Source organism: Melanotaenia boesemani, chromosome 3 (assembly GCF_017639745.1).
Source record: "Melanotaenia boesemani isolate fMelBoe1 chromosome 3, fMelBoe1.pri, whole genome shotgun sequence".
NCBI lineage: Eukaryota > Metazoa > Chordata > Actinopteri > Atheriniformes > Melanotaeniidae > Melanotaenia > Melanotaenia boesemani.
The window spans coordinates 16220551-16235015 of NC_055684.1; the positions used below are offsets into that span (position 1 = coordinate 16220551).

At 39.4% G+C, this 14465-nt stretch overlaps 1 protein-coding gene across 1 annotated transcript; it reads right to left on the reverse strand.

The window, feature by feature from the left end:
• Positions 1-1911: 1911 nt before the first annotated feature.
• On the reverse strand, positions 1912-9124 carry tmem74b (transmembrane protein 74B). Its single transcript, XM_041980978.1, has 4 exons — positions 8832-9124; positions 7697-7755; positions 4720-4977; positions 1912-2693 (listed from the first exon to the last, which is right to left on the reverse strand). The coding sequence occupies exons 3-4, from the start codon at positions 4927-4929 to the stop codon at positions 2055-2057; spliced, it is 849 nt and encodes a 282-aa protein (XP_041836912.1). The 5' UTR covers positions 4930-4977; positions 7697-7755; positions 8832-9124; the 3' UTR covers positions 1912-2054.
• Between the last annotated feature and the right edge of the window lie 5341 nt (positions 9125-14465).

Sequence of the window (14465 nt, forward strand, 5' to 3'; positions counted from 1 at the left end):
TTAGTGTATACACAATTTACAGTGTGTTTACTCATTAAGGCATATTGTATCCTTACACGACATAAATAACATCAGTTTATATTTAACACAAATAAGCAGACGCTGAGTCATTAAAGGTTCATTTCACTCAAAACCAGCTTCATGTCCAAACTACATGAGGGGCTGCTGTCAGACACAGTTCATCTTAATGCTCTTTCACCTTAAACTGAATGATCTTTTTCTCATTTTAAGTCCACTTCTTTTACATCATCCTTATAATCAGTGGTGGTGTGTACAATTCCATTTACTCAACTACTGCACCTACACAGTTTTCATATATTTTACTCCAAATTAAGTGGAAATTGTATCGAGCAAAAAAATTCTTATAACAACTGAGATTTCTTTTTTAATCGAAATATTTTCATGCAAAGCAAATAAAAGGATTAGGAAATATTATAAGTTACCAAACTACTCAACAGTAAGTACAAGCAAGCTGAAATAATTAGTTGCAAAAGGATATTTCAAAGTCTCAAAGTTTAATTGTTCCCAGCTTCCCTAGCAAAAAGATTATTTGCTTTTTCTTTAAGCTTTTTTAATAGTTTAATTTTTTTTTTTTTTTTTTTTAAAGCAAACACCATGAGAGGTTTCACTTTAGGCTTTGGTTAAATTTCTCACAATCATCTAAATAAAAATTATTTTTACAAGAAAGTAAAAAATTATATCTGACTCAATCATCTACAAAGATAAAAAATTAAAAAGTCTTACAGACACGTTACTGCATTAATAATGATATAATAACAATCATAAGGGTTCATTTTCTGCACTATGTGAGTACTCCCACCTCTGATTATAATAACTGCTCCATCTGTACATGGTTACTTGTGAAGCTGGACTTTTCAGGTTTTCTTGCAGCAGCAGCAACTAGCATGTAGCACAGGATATTTTCCCAACTTTTAAATGGCATAGATGGATCATTTGAACACTTTGAAAGAAGCAGCTGTTGAAGGTGATGCTGACATAAAATGCTGATTTGTAAGCATGAGGCAATACTTCTGAGAGATGCAGCTTGAGATGCCAAATACGTGATGTTTTTTTTCTGGTTCTCAGCCACCAGCAGACAAAATGATTAAAAAGACAGAAGCTGTGACAAACTTGACAACAACACACTTTCTTGTCAGATTTTGTTGCTTGCAGATTTACACACCTACCCCAGCTGTCTGTGATGTACCTTCAAACATGTAGGAGCTCTGATAAATTACCCAATATCAAAGTTAAATTAACAGATTCAGGCTAAAAGATGCATTGCTGGGACACTTTTTATTAGTCCGAAAAGTTTAAACTCTAATTTTAGTTTAGGTCCCTTCATGTTTATGGAGGTTTGTCTTCTTCACAGCTTCTCTTGTTATTGCTGGTGGGGAGTTTGACTATCCCTCTAAAAGTGTTACCTCTGTTTACTTTTGTGTCTGCAAGCAGCATGCCTTCAACTACACTTTATCACAGCAGAAATTAAGCTGCATTTTGTATCCAAAGACCATAGTATACTTGTGTTGCTATTCACAGCAGCATGAGAAGTATTTAATGTGTGTGATAAAGGTTTAAAATGTGGCTAGGTTTAAATGTTGAGCGTCTTTGTAGCAGTAGTACTGAACTTTCCCAGTAACAAGATAGTGTTGCTTTCTGTGGTGCTTTCTTTCGTGATGTGCTCTGAATGTCTGATTAAAATATTGGGATTTCATATTGAAATTCTAATCTTGGGTATGAAACTTCATCTCCAAATGTGCTCTTATCCTCTCTACCACAGGCTTACCTCTCTCTTCTTGTACTGGATCAAGCCTTCTTTTGTAAAGTCATACATCCCTTAAGATTGGTTAGAATAAAGATCCCTTTAACTTGATTTAGTTTATCCCATGTGGGATGCTGGGATAAAGCTGGGTCACTCCAGCAGAAAGCCTCGTCCTTAACATGTGCTTCTTTATGTGCACAAAGGGAGAACCTGCACCATGTGCATTCCCATTTGCAAGTGGGCACTTGCCCAGTTGCAGGTAACACATCTGCAGAGTGAACATGTGGCAGAGTTAGACTCCACATGCAGCAGAAGGAGAAGCAGCAGCAGGAGAAGAAGGAGGAAGATGTCTGCTTGGCCCTGGTTCTGAACTAGAGTCCCGGTTTGTCTCTACCTGCAAGTTATTCCATGTCTCTGCATGCTCCACCAAAAACTCCTCACCTCCATCTCTACCTTCACCTCCTTCTGTTTCACCGGTCGCCAGTTGCTTCATCCTCAAGTTTATGGAACCATAAGTCCTCTTGGGTCGAACGAATGCTGCCCTCCGTCGATACATCTCACCTCGGCAGATGGACACCATGAGCAGCACTGACAGGAACATTCCCCCCAGGGTCAGCAGGCCCAGGCCTGCGATGATGCACTTGTCCAGGTGGGAGCCCAGCTGGGCATAGTACATCTCCAACTTCTCCATCTGGCGTGCCGACACAGAGTCCGGGTCGACTTTGGCCTCCCTGGGGATAGTGTAGGCGATGACCACCAGGACAATCCCGCTTACCAGGAACACCAAAGCCAAGATGAAGCCGTAGTCTGCAGAGTGGTCGTCAGCAGGGCTGAACGCTGTGAAATCATGACCGTCCTCCTGCTCCTCACCTCCTCCTGCACCTCCTTCCTCCTCATCATAAGACTGAGGAGAAACCTCCTGATGCTGCTGCTGAGAAAAAGAAAGAAAGAAAGAAAAAAAGAAAAAAAGAAAGAAAAAAGAAAGAGAAATTAAAAAATGGGCAAGAAAAAGATGGACAAAGGGAGACAAGAGAGGAAAATTGAAAGAATTAAAATGGTGTACAGATTGATGGACAAAGAAAATAAAATAAAAAAAATCAAAGATAAAAGGAAAGAAGCAAGGAGAAAGGAGACACAAAGAAAAGTAAACTAAGATGGAGGTAATTAATAATGTAAGTCAGGAAGTATTTCTGGTTCACTGCCTGACACAAAAAAAATCATACACTCCAGTTTATAAAAAAAAAGAAAATATCCTTTTAAACAAAATTACTTTTTATTTGTGATAGAAAAAAATCTAAAGCCAAAAATTATACATCACCACTTTACAGGAGAAAATACATAGATGTGTTTAATTATTTTAGTTATATTTAGACAGCAATGAACTGGAGACCCATATAAAAAGTGGGTATGGAAAATGGATGGAAGTTTAAAATAATTATTGGATCAAAGTCCTGGAAAGCAAACTGAGCTTTGAGGGAATGAAGCTGGCTGCTCATGTTGCACATCAACCACAAAGAGACACACAAAGATGTCAAAGAAATACAAAAAGATACTAAATGATAGCAAGACTTTAACACAAAACAGAAAAATTGTTCACAATTTCTGTTATACAGCCATTCCAGCTGCTGTAAACACAGACGTGTGGCAACAACTCACAAAGTCAGTGGCTCACGTTGATTACATTGGAAACCTCACCACACTGATCATACCAATAAATTATCTATCAAATAAGGTGAGAAATGACCAGATCCTGCCAGTAATTTTGACAGTGAGTCTATTTTAAACTTGTCCATGCAACCAGCGATAGAAAATCCCAAACAATTCACATAAATCTTTGAGAAGCCAAATGTTTATATGATGGAAAATCTGCACGTGTGGAACTGTGTTCTGACATTTAGAGAAAAAAAAACAAAAAACAAACAAAAAAAAACATTTGTAAAAAAAAAAAAGTGGGTACCTCAGATGCTTTTATTGCCTTTTAAGATCAGAGTTTTGTACATGGCAAAGTATTCAGTCATCTATGTGGTGGTTTGTAAAGCTGAATGCACTAACTCTCAGTATGATGAATATCCAGTGTTTCACATCAACCTCTGGATGATGTGCAGAAAACTGCCAGCAGGCTGTCATCTTTTGTTTAATTTGGAAACAAAACACCCGTGGACTGACTTCAAAGTTTTATTTAATTGTAAATGTACATTAGATTGTTTTTATTCAGCTGGTTAGAACATATTTTATGAAGTTCAGAGCAGAACATTCAAAATGACACAAAACAATATTTGTGTAATTTACCTAATGATGAGGTTAAGTTTTGATGTGGTGGATTCAAGTATGGAGCCATTAATGTTCAGTTAATGTATCAGTTATAACGAATGTATGTATATATATATATATATATATATATATATATATATATATATATATATATATATATATATATATATATATATATATATATATATATATATATATATATGCTCACAAATGTGCTCATCTCTCCATCCGCTTCCAACTAGATGTTGCTGATGTTTGTGTGTTGGTACGTTTCTCTACAGGTATGTTTGATGACTGTTTGATTTCATCATTATCCTAATTTCTTTATGTATCATGTAGTACTGTGGTAGTTTTGTTTTTGTAAATACTGATGTGATTTAGACAGCCTGGACAACTTTTATTTCCACATTTCAATTCTGTCCTTTTCTCTTTTTAGCTCTTCCTCTGTCTCTCTGTCAGGTTCAGCACCGACATATCAAGACTAAAGAAAATAAGATTATAATAAAAATAATAAAAATATTCCAAACATCAAGGGTAGCCATTTATATAACATGTCTGCCTTGGTAGAGCAAACCTGTCCGGCAAAATATGGCACACAGACTGCCGTTTTGTATGTTAGGATGCTGGACAGGACAGGGTTAAAAAAAAAATATATATATATATAAGAAAGGTAGTTACTAAACCACACTGACCTTCCTGTTGCCTAACGATGAGGATGGATAAGTTGTTGATACATCCGGCTCCTCCTGCTCCTGCTTGACGTTCTGCTCTTCGTCCTGTTGGTAGGAAGCGTTCTCGAAGCCTTGGGAGGCATGGCCATGTGCCGGCGTTGGGGAAAGGCCTCTCCGGCCTCCACGCAGCTCCCGGAGCTCTACACTGTTTAGAGTTGACTCCATCGACGTGTGCTCATGTCTTCACCAAACATCGGTTCTGGTTTCTCTCCACTAAATAAATGATTTGCAACAATTACCACAAGAAAAAGGGTGGTTTAATATATATATTAGGTTCAAACTACTCCACCTACTACATTACAGCTTAAAGTTAGGAAGACATTGGGAGGAAATGTGGGGTTTAGTAACTTGCCCAGCAAGCTGGAGAGCCAGCAACCTTCTGCTTGAAAGCTGACCTCTCTGCATCTTGAGATGAAGCTGTCCCAGCTACTGAGTATTTTACTGAACAGCAACATAAACAAGCACACTTTTCAAATCAATATATGTTCATAAAATATGTATTACATTACATTACATGCTTGTTAAAATCTGGTATCTCTTGAGAACATTCAAATGCTTCTTAATCTATAATGGTCTTCTATTGTGAATGATGAATGAATGGCTGATACTTAATGGATTATTACTCTCAGGAGGGCATTTATCTACTAAAAAGATGTTTAAAAATTAAATGACAATCAGCTGCAGTTATAACACAAGCAAATAAAAAACTAAATGTTACCTTTTTGTAATTCAAACAAAAATTTCTAATAAATAAAACAAGAAGAAATTTCTCAGAAGTTGTATTACTTGGTTGTATTTTAAGTCCTAGCAATCTTTATATTTTATCCTCTGTAAACTGGTCCATTTGCATTTAACTAACAAAAAAAGAAAAAAAGGGGGGGGAAAAAAAAAAAAAGAAAATAGAAAAAAAATCCCAGATATCCAGCCTGAAGGCAGCAGGCATTTCGTTAGTTTAGTCTGGCTTTGCTCTTTCATGCATTTACTTAGTCTGGCTAAACTCTTCACTGTTTGGTTACTGAATCTTTGAATTTATTGGCTATTCAAAACAAATAGAAGATCTCAGAGCCCCAAAAAACTTGCTTATGCTTTATATTTTATATATTTATATTACCAAATTTCCCTGAGGGCTCTCTGAAGGGATTAATAAAGTATTTCTATTCTATTCTATTCTATTCTATTCTATTCTATTCTATTCTATTCTATTTATTGCAGCGTAAACCAATCTTTTAGTCTAAATCCTGCAATGTCAAGTTTGTGCTTTGACTGAAACAACACACTCAGAATCATAAAACAGACACCTTTGAACCTGTCTTGTACCACACATACCTGTTCTAAAGTGAGGACCAGAATCAAATATACTCAGTACCGTCCCACAGCAGCAACATCTATCTTAGCTGGCTTTAACTTTCTCTCTGGGAAATCATTGTAAATGTAAATACAGTCAAATCCACAGCACAGAATATATATCGCTGCTGTCGGGCGCAAACCTCGTATGTCCAGAAATGAACAAAACTGTATGGTTTTTGTAATAATTGGACATAATGTCATTAAACTTGGTATTGTATTTTACATCATATATCTTTGGTTAAATATTTGTAAAACTACAGACAGACATAAAGGTACTGATTTATGAAGGGGGGGGGTCATGATTTTTGGACATAGGAAGTCTGTGCCTGACAGCAACGATATTTAACTTATTTGGATGGTGGTTTATATACACGGTAGTTATAAAGTCAGATTTTAACACAGCAGAGCAACAGTCACTAATGCTTTGATAGTGATCAGCTTAAAGGTTGGATGACTTACTGGAAAAATAATACAGATTTCTTTTTTTTGTTTTGTTTTTGCAAACTGCTTGAAAGCACTGGTCTAAATTCACATTTAGACAATCTTTCACTGGGATCTGCTGTAGGGACAAAATGAGATCTGACCACACAAAGCTTATCCAGGCAACCTGATCACATGTGAAATCGTACTGGACCACAGTGCAAAAACCTTGCAGTTACACAATGATGGATCAGAAAAGGAACAATTACTGTGTTTTCCTTACACTGCTCTCCACACAGATACTGCTTAAGTTTCAGTTCGTCAGCATGTTGACATCCTACGTCTCCACACATGTTCCTGCCTGATTTCTTGCTGGTGTTTACTTGATTACAAGGAGGAAGGAAGAGATGCCTGGACAAGCTAATCTACAGGCTTTTGTGACTCAGAACACCTTCATGTAAGACACTTTTGTTTCAAGACTAATGGTACTTTTCTACTTCCCGCCCCCTCACTGTCCTTTACTTGTCTTCTGTGTTCTCACCTGCAAATTAAGGTTAGAATAAATGTGATTTGATCTACATGCCACATAATTTGAAGTTAGTCTGTTACAAAAATGACAGCTTACACGTTTTTATGTTCATGTGTTGTGCTTCCTATCATGCCGAGTGAATGCAAACAATCTCAAAACTGATGATAAGGACAATGTTTCAAGTGGACCAACATACATATTTATATTGTTGCTTCCAATAGAATATCCTGAAGACTTTTTAGCAGCACTTAGCCTATTGAAGCTAAAATTTGTGACATTTCTGACATCAACAGCATCTTTCTTAATGACAAACTTACAAGTTTGCTTTTTTCTGATGTGTTGATGTGGTAGCTGATTTTGAAGAGACCAAAGAAAGGTCCTAGTGGTACAGATCACATGTAAGCAGGTTTCCAGTATAATCTTCTCAATGAATTATGCTTGAAAAAAAAAAAAAAAAAGAAGAATAAAAATCTCAGTATCTCTTTCTCCACTGAGAGTTTAAAGAACACACTACTGAGCTCTTTTGCTCTTGAACATCCTGCTGTCTTGTTATACTTGTTAGGCTTTTCTGTAAGAGTACTGTCTTCCCACAACCCACAGGCATGAATATCCCACTCTGAATCACAGGTGTCTCACCTTGGTGCCTACTAATTTCCATGTTTTTCTCCTCTCATCACTCCTGGTGCTGTCACTTCCTGTTGAGGCAAACAGTGAGTTGAAATTAGATGCTAAATCTAAAACTGATACCACACACAGGGATGTTTGTAGATCTGTCATTTACGAAACCCACACATAATACTGAGCACAACTCAAAGCTGATTCTGAGCCAAGACTGTCCTCATTTTCCACAAAGATGCCTACAAAGCAGGACCACATATAGTCACACCTTACACCAGGATGTGGAGAGGCTAGTGAGCAATAAAAAGGTACCAAGCTAAGTCACTTTAAGATGAAGTAATTCCTTTTTCCAAACTGTACTGGGTAACACCTCAGTCCTTTGTAATCTTTATCAGACACCATAATCAGAGGCTGGTATGAATATTCATGTGGGATCTACAGTTTCAGACTGCAATCTATTCTCCTGACACCACCTTTCCCTTTAATCCAGCCCGATGTGTGTTTCCACATGTAAAATCGGTCTTTTCCATGCTTTTAATCTCTGTAAAAACAGCCCATTCTTTCTGTCTATGCCGGTTAATCTCCTGAAAGCTCCAGGCTGAAGTAGCCCACTGACACACTTCTCATTTATCATTACGTTAAGCACCACAGGGAGCCTGAGTGCCCATGAGCAAGCCGTTATTTTACCCTGTAGTGAGGCACTGTGACCTTGTAATGCACCAAACTGCCAAACCTGGACCACAACACTCCGGGTCTGTGTGTGTGTGCGCGCGAGTACGTGCAGAGATAATATCAGCATGAGTCGGGGCAGATAAGCACCACACCGACTGACACGCTATTCATTACCCCGACCAGACGACAGATAACACGGGCTGACAGGGCAGGCAGGGACCGAGTCAACGGATGATCGTCTTCAGAAGGATAATATGCGACCAGCAACACACAGAGCAGATTTCTCCGGAGGGAAACACCGGACGAGGACGAGGGGTTGGACTGAGTATCCAGGCAGGCAGGCAGGCAGGCAGGCAGCATCCACCCCGCGCTGAATTTCAATAAAGCTTGCAGAAAGCAGCGATCATCTTCAGCAGGGACACCGACGACAGGACAGAAAGACTGGGTGCCGAAAGTGGTGGGAATGACAGCAGGGTCTTACCTGGTGCTGATGCTGCGACCGGGTGGGAATCACACGGCTGTGGACATTAGAGAGATGGATGCTGCTGGATGATGAGTGAGGAGGATGAAGAGAGGGAGAACGGAGGTGATACTGACCATGCGCAAAACCAGTTCGTAGGTTTCTGGACTTGTGTCAGCAGAGTTGGTTGGAGGACTCGCAAGAACCTATTCACTTTATGGCTTTTGACCTACATCTTTCTTGGTATTTCCTATATGTTCCGAGGCTGCAGCGCCCCCAAATAAATTTTTTCCGACTTGTGATGTGGCTGTTGCTGCGTCCCCCAGCTAAACGTTGGCGTCTCTGTTGCATGTAATATGAGTATTATCTCCCTTTGTTCATTGCTTAATAAATGATCTGCAACTCGAATAATAATTGTTTTATTGTATAGATCATTATAGATATTGATAAAGACAACAAAAGGCAATTATAATTATTTTTAATAACTAATGGAATCGAGTCTAATGTAAAAAGATTTGCAAAATGCTTCATTGAATGGTAGTGGGTTGCCTCTCAACTCAATCTGAGGTTCACATTTAAATTTAATTAATTTATCTATTTATTAAATAAAATAAGATCAATAACACAATGGACAGAGCAAAATATAAGAATTCTTTATAAAGCCATGGCAATTTTTCTAGAGGGTTGGTCTGATTTAAGACATGCAAACATGCTTTTAGTGGATTTTTTTACAATATAAATGGGTCATGAATATTTTCCTGACATATTTAAAAAAATCTTTTACCCCAAAATGATTAAAAACAGCCATTATACACTCAATGGCTGCTTAAATCCACCTTATAGTACTGGGTTGGACCTCTTTTGCCTTCAGAAGATGCTACACTGTGGTCATAAAAGGATAGACATGGTCAGCAACAATACTCAGGTAGACTGTGGTCTTTAAATGATGCTCAGTTTGTACTAAGGGTCTCAAAGTGTGCCAAGAAAATATCCTCCACACCATTACAGCACCAGCCTGAACCACTGATACCTGGCAGAATGGATCCATGCTTTCATGCTGTTCATGTTAAATTCTGACCATTCTACCATCTGAATGTGGCAGCTGAGATTCATCAGACCAGACAACATTTTTCCATCTTTTATTGTTCAGTTTTGGTGAGTCTGTGTGAAATGTAGCCTCAGCTTCCTGTTATTAGCTGACTGTGGTGACACCCAGTGAGATCTTCTGCTGTGGTCCCTCTGCTTCAAGGTTAAACGTGCCTTTCTGTCATCTCCAACCAGTCTGCCAGTCTCTGAAATACTCAGACCAGCCTGTCAACAAGCATGTCACGTTCTTAGTCACTTAAATTGCTTTTCTTTCACAGTCTGATGCTCAGCTTGAACTTCAGCAACCATGTTTACATGCCTAAATGAACTGATTTGTTCATGGGATTGGATGATTAGATATTTGTGTTTACAAGCAATTGAACAGTTGGACTTAATAAAGCTGATGCATGTCTCTGTAAACTTGTGTGTTGTCGATGTCCAGAGTAAATGTAGGTACAGTATACAGATTTCTCTTGTTGATATAACTTAATAAAATGAATAAATTAAATCCTTTACTTATCCCCTGATGGAAATGATAAGTCATCATTCATCATCATATGTTTAAGCATCATAGACTCACTTTAACGTCACCATCTCCTCTGATTTCTGTCAGATTCAGTAGTTACCTGAGGGCCCTGATAGTACCTAAAAGATCTGCTGCACCACAAATTATAATGAAATGTAAAGTTTACATCTTAATATGATTTCATGAATATCAAACCAGGTTTCAAATTTATTTAAGAGGGGTGTTATTTCAAACAGCTTGCTTACATAAGCCCAGAAATGAGGAATAACTAGCTACTCTGAATCTGGTTCATCTTGCTACAGATATTACATCTAAGTCCTACGTTTGCCTGTTTAGTTTTATTTGTAATATATGTTGTTGTGTATCAACTGGCTGCATCAAGGGATCATTTCTAAATATTACTGTACCAACCATGCAAACTGACATTAATCTTGATGTTGTTAAAGTGCACAGTAACTCAAAATAAAATAAAAACAAATTGATGACTTCCATCAAATGCTTTAAAATTAAAGTAGAAAATCTCTTTTGAAAATGTAAGTTGTAAAAAGGGGGAAATTATTGTATTAAAATGTAAATGGGAAAATTACAAAATTATACCGAGATGAGTCAAAACTACAAAGAGCATACTTTTTAGTCTTATTATCAGTATAAATATTATTATATTTCGAATGAATCTTCTTTGGACTCTGAACGCCTGCAGGAAACACATGAAAAATACTTTATCTATGAATGAGAGAAATTTCAATAAACATATGACTGGGATCCCTGTGGGATACTGTGGGAGGTACTTTGTGACTGTTGGTCTGTGTCGATTGAGCCTCTTCACTCAGAAGTGTGAGCTGTGCTCACATGGTCAGCAATAAGTCAGACCTGTTCAGCTAGACCGCTGGACTTGACCATGGCTGCATCTCGTCTCCAATCCTGTTCAAAGTGCAGCTGTGGCGAGGAAGGTTTCCAGCGTGGAGATTAGTTCTCTCCTGTTTCTTTGCAGATGTTGTCCCTCTAGGAACAGTGCAGTAAGGCCTCCGTTGCTCAGCTGTTTGCTTTTGAGTGTGATGTAGCTGGAATTTAGATCAGCTCCTCCTGATCTAATGCAGCTCTTGCACTCAGATAAGCAATTACAAGGTAAATCTAGTTCTAATAAGATCAGAAGTTACTTTATTAATTTTTATTAAAATTATTATAATTCTTCAGTTATTGATATTTTATTGATTATTCTACAGTAGTTCTCAACGTTGCCAACGTTGTTGCTATGGAGAGTGGCAGATGAGGGTTGGTGCTCGTCAACAGAGCGAGCAGTTAAGGTGATTTAGGCACTGGCTAAAGCAGCCCTCAAGGTGCCTTTCTTACATGATTTATTGGGCATGACCAGCTGGGAAGAGACTCCAAAGTTGACCCATGGCTCACAGGGAAAAACTCTCCCTCTCCTAGCTGGCTGTGATCAGCTGGGGAGCCACCAGGAGCAGCTGGACAAACTGCTGAGACAGAGACCAGGGATTCTCTGCTTCCACTCTTTCCTATGCCTGTGCTATGGAGTGTGGTGGATGAACAGAAGGGGGAAAATGATTACTTTACTAAATAAAGGCTCATGCACTCACATGATAATCTATTATACGGTTGTTGACAATATTTCACTGCGGATCGCCTCGGTATGAAACGAAAATAAAATTCTCTTATCTGGGAAAACACCAGCTCTGAGAAAAGCTGTTTGATAAATGGTTTGCAAACATTGGAAACGCGCCCTGAGCAAGGATTTAGCTCAGACTAGTGAGGAACCAGAGAGAAAAAAAAAAAGAAGAAAAAACCCTCAGAAGAGAACATAAACGCCAGGTGATGAAAGTAGCTCCTGAAAACATTAAACAACACAAATATTTAATTCACTACTCTGTCTCCATCTGAGAGGAAGAAGACTCTGGTGGTGGGAAGGCATCCATATGAAAGGTTCGGTAATCTCATGTCATGGCAACTGGACGTGTGTTGCAACCTCAGGTGAATCATCACTGCTCACTTTGAGCAGATGTAAGGTCAGGTGAAGCAGAGCTTGTCAGAGTCACTGCACAGAAGAAAAACACTCAGAGGCTCACAGGCTGCTCTTTGTAAAGGTGGCCCAAATGGGCTAATTTTAGATCAGGCCATTGCTTTCGGTTTAACAGGATTAGAAAGGATTGTATTCATGAGAATGTGGAACATTTTGGTCATCTGTCATCCTCACAAAAGCTGCTGCAGGTTTTTTATTTGTGGATCTTTCTTTTTGAGTTTGAATTTTACGTGGCAGGAATCAAAAGACTGTTCATGTGACTCCTCGGGAAAAGTAATTCAATCCGTTGTTATTATTGTATTCGAATAATGACACTAAACAAGAAGAACACAAATATTTAATAATGTACAAAGGTAGCAGATTTAGACCGCAGCTCTTGCTGTGGCGAAAAGTAAGTCTATGTAATATAATGTAGGTCTGGTAATTACAACAGTTGGAGAGCCCAGGGATTTCTTTCTTTAATTTATTTTAAAAAAGCCATAAAACAACCATAAGCAAAAACAAAACATTATAAATGGACACAAAATAGAAAGCTTGATGCTCTTCATGTTTATGTTTTATTAACCTTGCTAGTAGAGTAAGAAATAACACGTATATTACTGGAACATCTGCTCCAGAGAGAATGAAACATTTAAATCTTATTTTTCTTCTTTCTCAAAATGTGTTGGAACAAAGTCTTGTAAACGTCCATTCAGCATGGAGCTTTCAAACCTTAAATCACTGAGTTATTTCTGTTCTAAGTGTCCTTTTGTGGCTTACTCAGTCCTAGAATTGTTTTAAACTAAATTAATTAAATAGAAATTTAATGAGTTACTATAAGAGCAATATTCTATCTAGTAATGTGCAATATTACATTAAATTTAATGATTAATATATTTAACTTTATGACGAACATTTCTTGTTGCATGAAGCCTGTGTGGTAAGTTTACCATAAATCAAGTTATGGATTCCTCCTCCCTGAGCCGCCACCTTATCGTGGTGGAGGAGTTTGTGCATCCTGACGATCCTAGCGGCTATGTTGTCGGGGGCTCATGCCCCTGGTAGGGTCACCCATGGCAAACAGGTGTCTAGGGGAGGCACCAGACGAAGTGCGGCTCAAATCACCCCAATGATGATGACAAAGCAAGGACGAGAATTTCCCTTGCCCGGACGTGGGTCACCGGGGTCCCCCTCTGGAGCCAGGCCTGGAGGTGGGGCATGGAGGCGAGTGCTTGGTGGCCGGTGTTCTGTCAGTAGCATACGCATCAGAGTAGCATACATTACGTTAATGCGCATGAGGGTTAAGGTTAGGGTTAGGGTTAGGTGCAGTTAGTTTGCACTATGCGTATGCTGATCTGACAATGTATGCCAAACTGACAGAACACCGGGCCTTTGCCCATGGGGCCCGGTCGAGCTCAGTCCAAAAGGGTGACATGGGCCTCCCCTCCCGTGGGCTCACCACCTGCAGGAAGGGCCATAGGGGTCGGGTGCAGTGTTAGCTGGGCGGCTGCCAGGGGCGGGGAACCTGGCGGTCTGATCCTCGGCTGCAAAAGCTAGCTCTAGGGATGCGGAATGTCACCTCTCTGGCGGGGAAGGAGCCTGAGGTGGTGCGCGAGGTTGAACGGTTCTGGCTAGATATAGTTGGACTCACCTCGACGCATGGCTTGAGTTCTGGAACCACTGTCCTTGAGAGAGGCTGGACCCTCTTCCATTCTGGAGTTGCTCCCGGTGAGAGGTGGTTAGCAGGTGTGGGCATGCTCATTGCTACCCTCACCTATGGTCATGAGCTGTGGGTAGTGACCGAAAGAATGAGATCGCGAATATAAGCGGCCGAAATGAGTTTTCTCTGCATGGTGGCCGGGCTCTCCCTTAGAGATACGGTGAGAAGCTCGGTGATCAGAGTAGATCCGTTGCTCCTCCACATCGAGAGGAGCCAGATGAGGTGGCTCAGGCATCTGGTTAGGATGCCTCCTGGACGCCTCCCTGGTGAGGTGTTCCAGGCCCGTCCCACCAGGAAGAGGCCCCG

Coding starts and splice junctions, on each gene's coding strand:
- tmem74b (XM_041980978.1), bottom strand. CDS start 4,929: ATGGAGTCAACTCTAAACAGTGTAGAGCTCCGGGAGCTGCGTGGAGGC. Junction 2,694..4,719: donor TAGGCAACAGGAAGGTCAGT/GTGGTTTAGTAA, acceptor TCTTTTTCTCAG/CAGCAGCATCAGGAGGTTTC.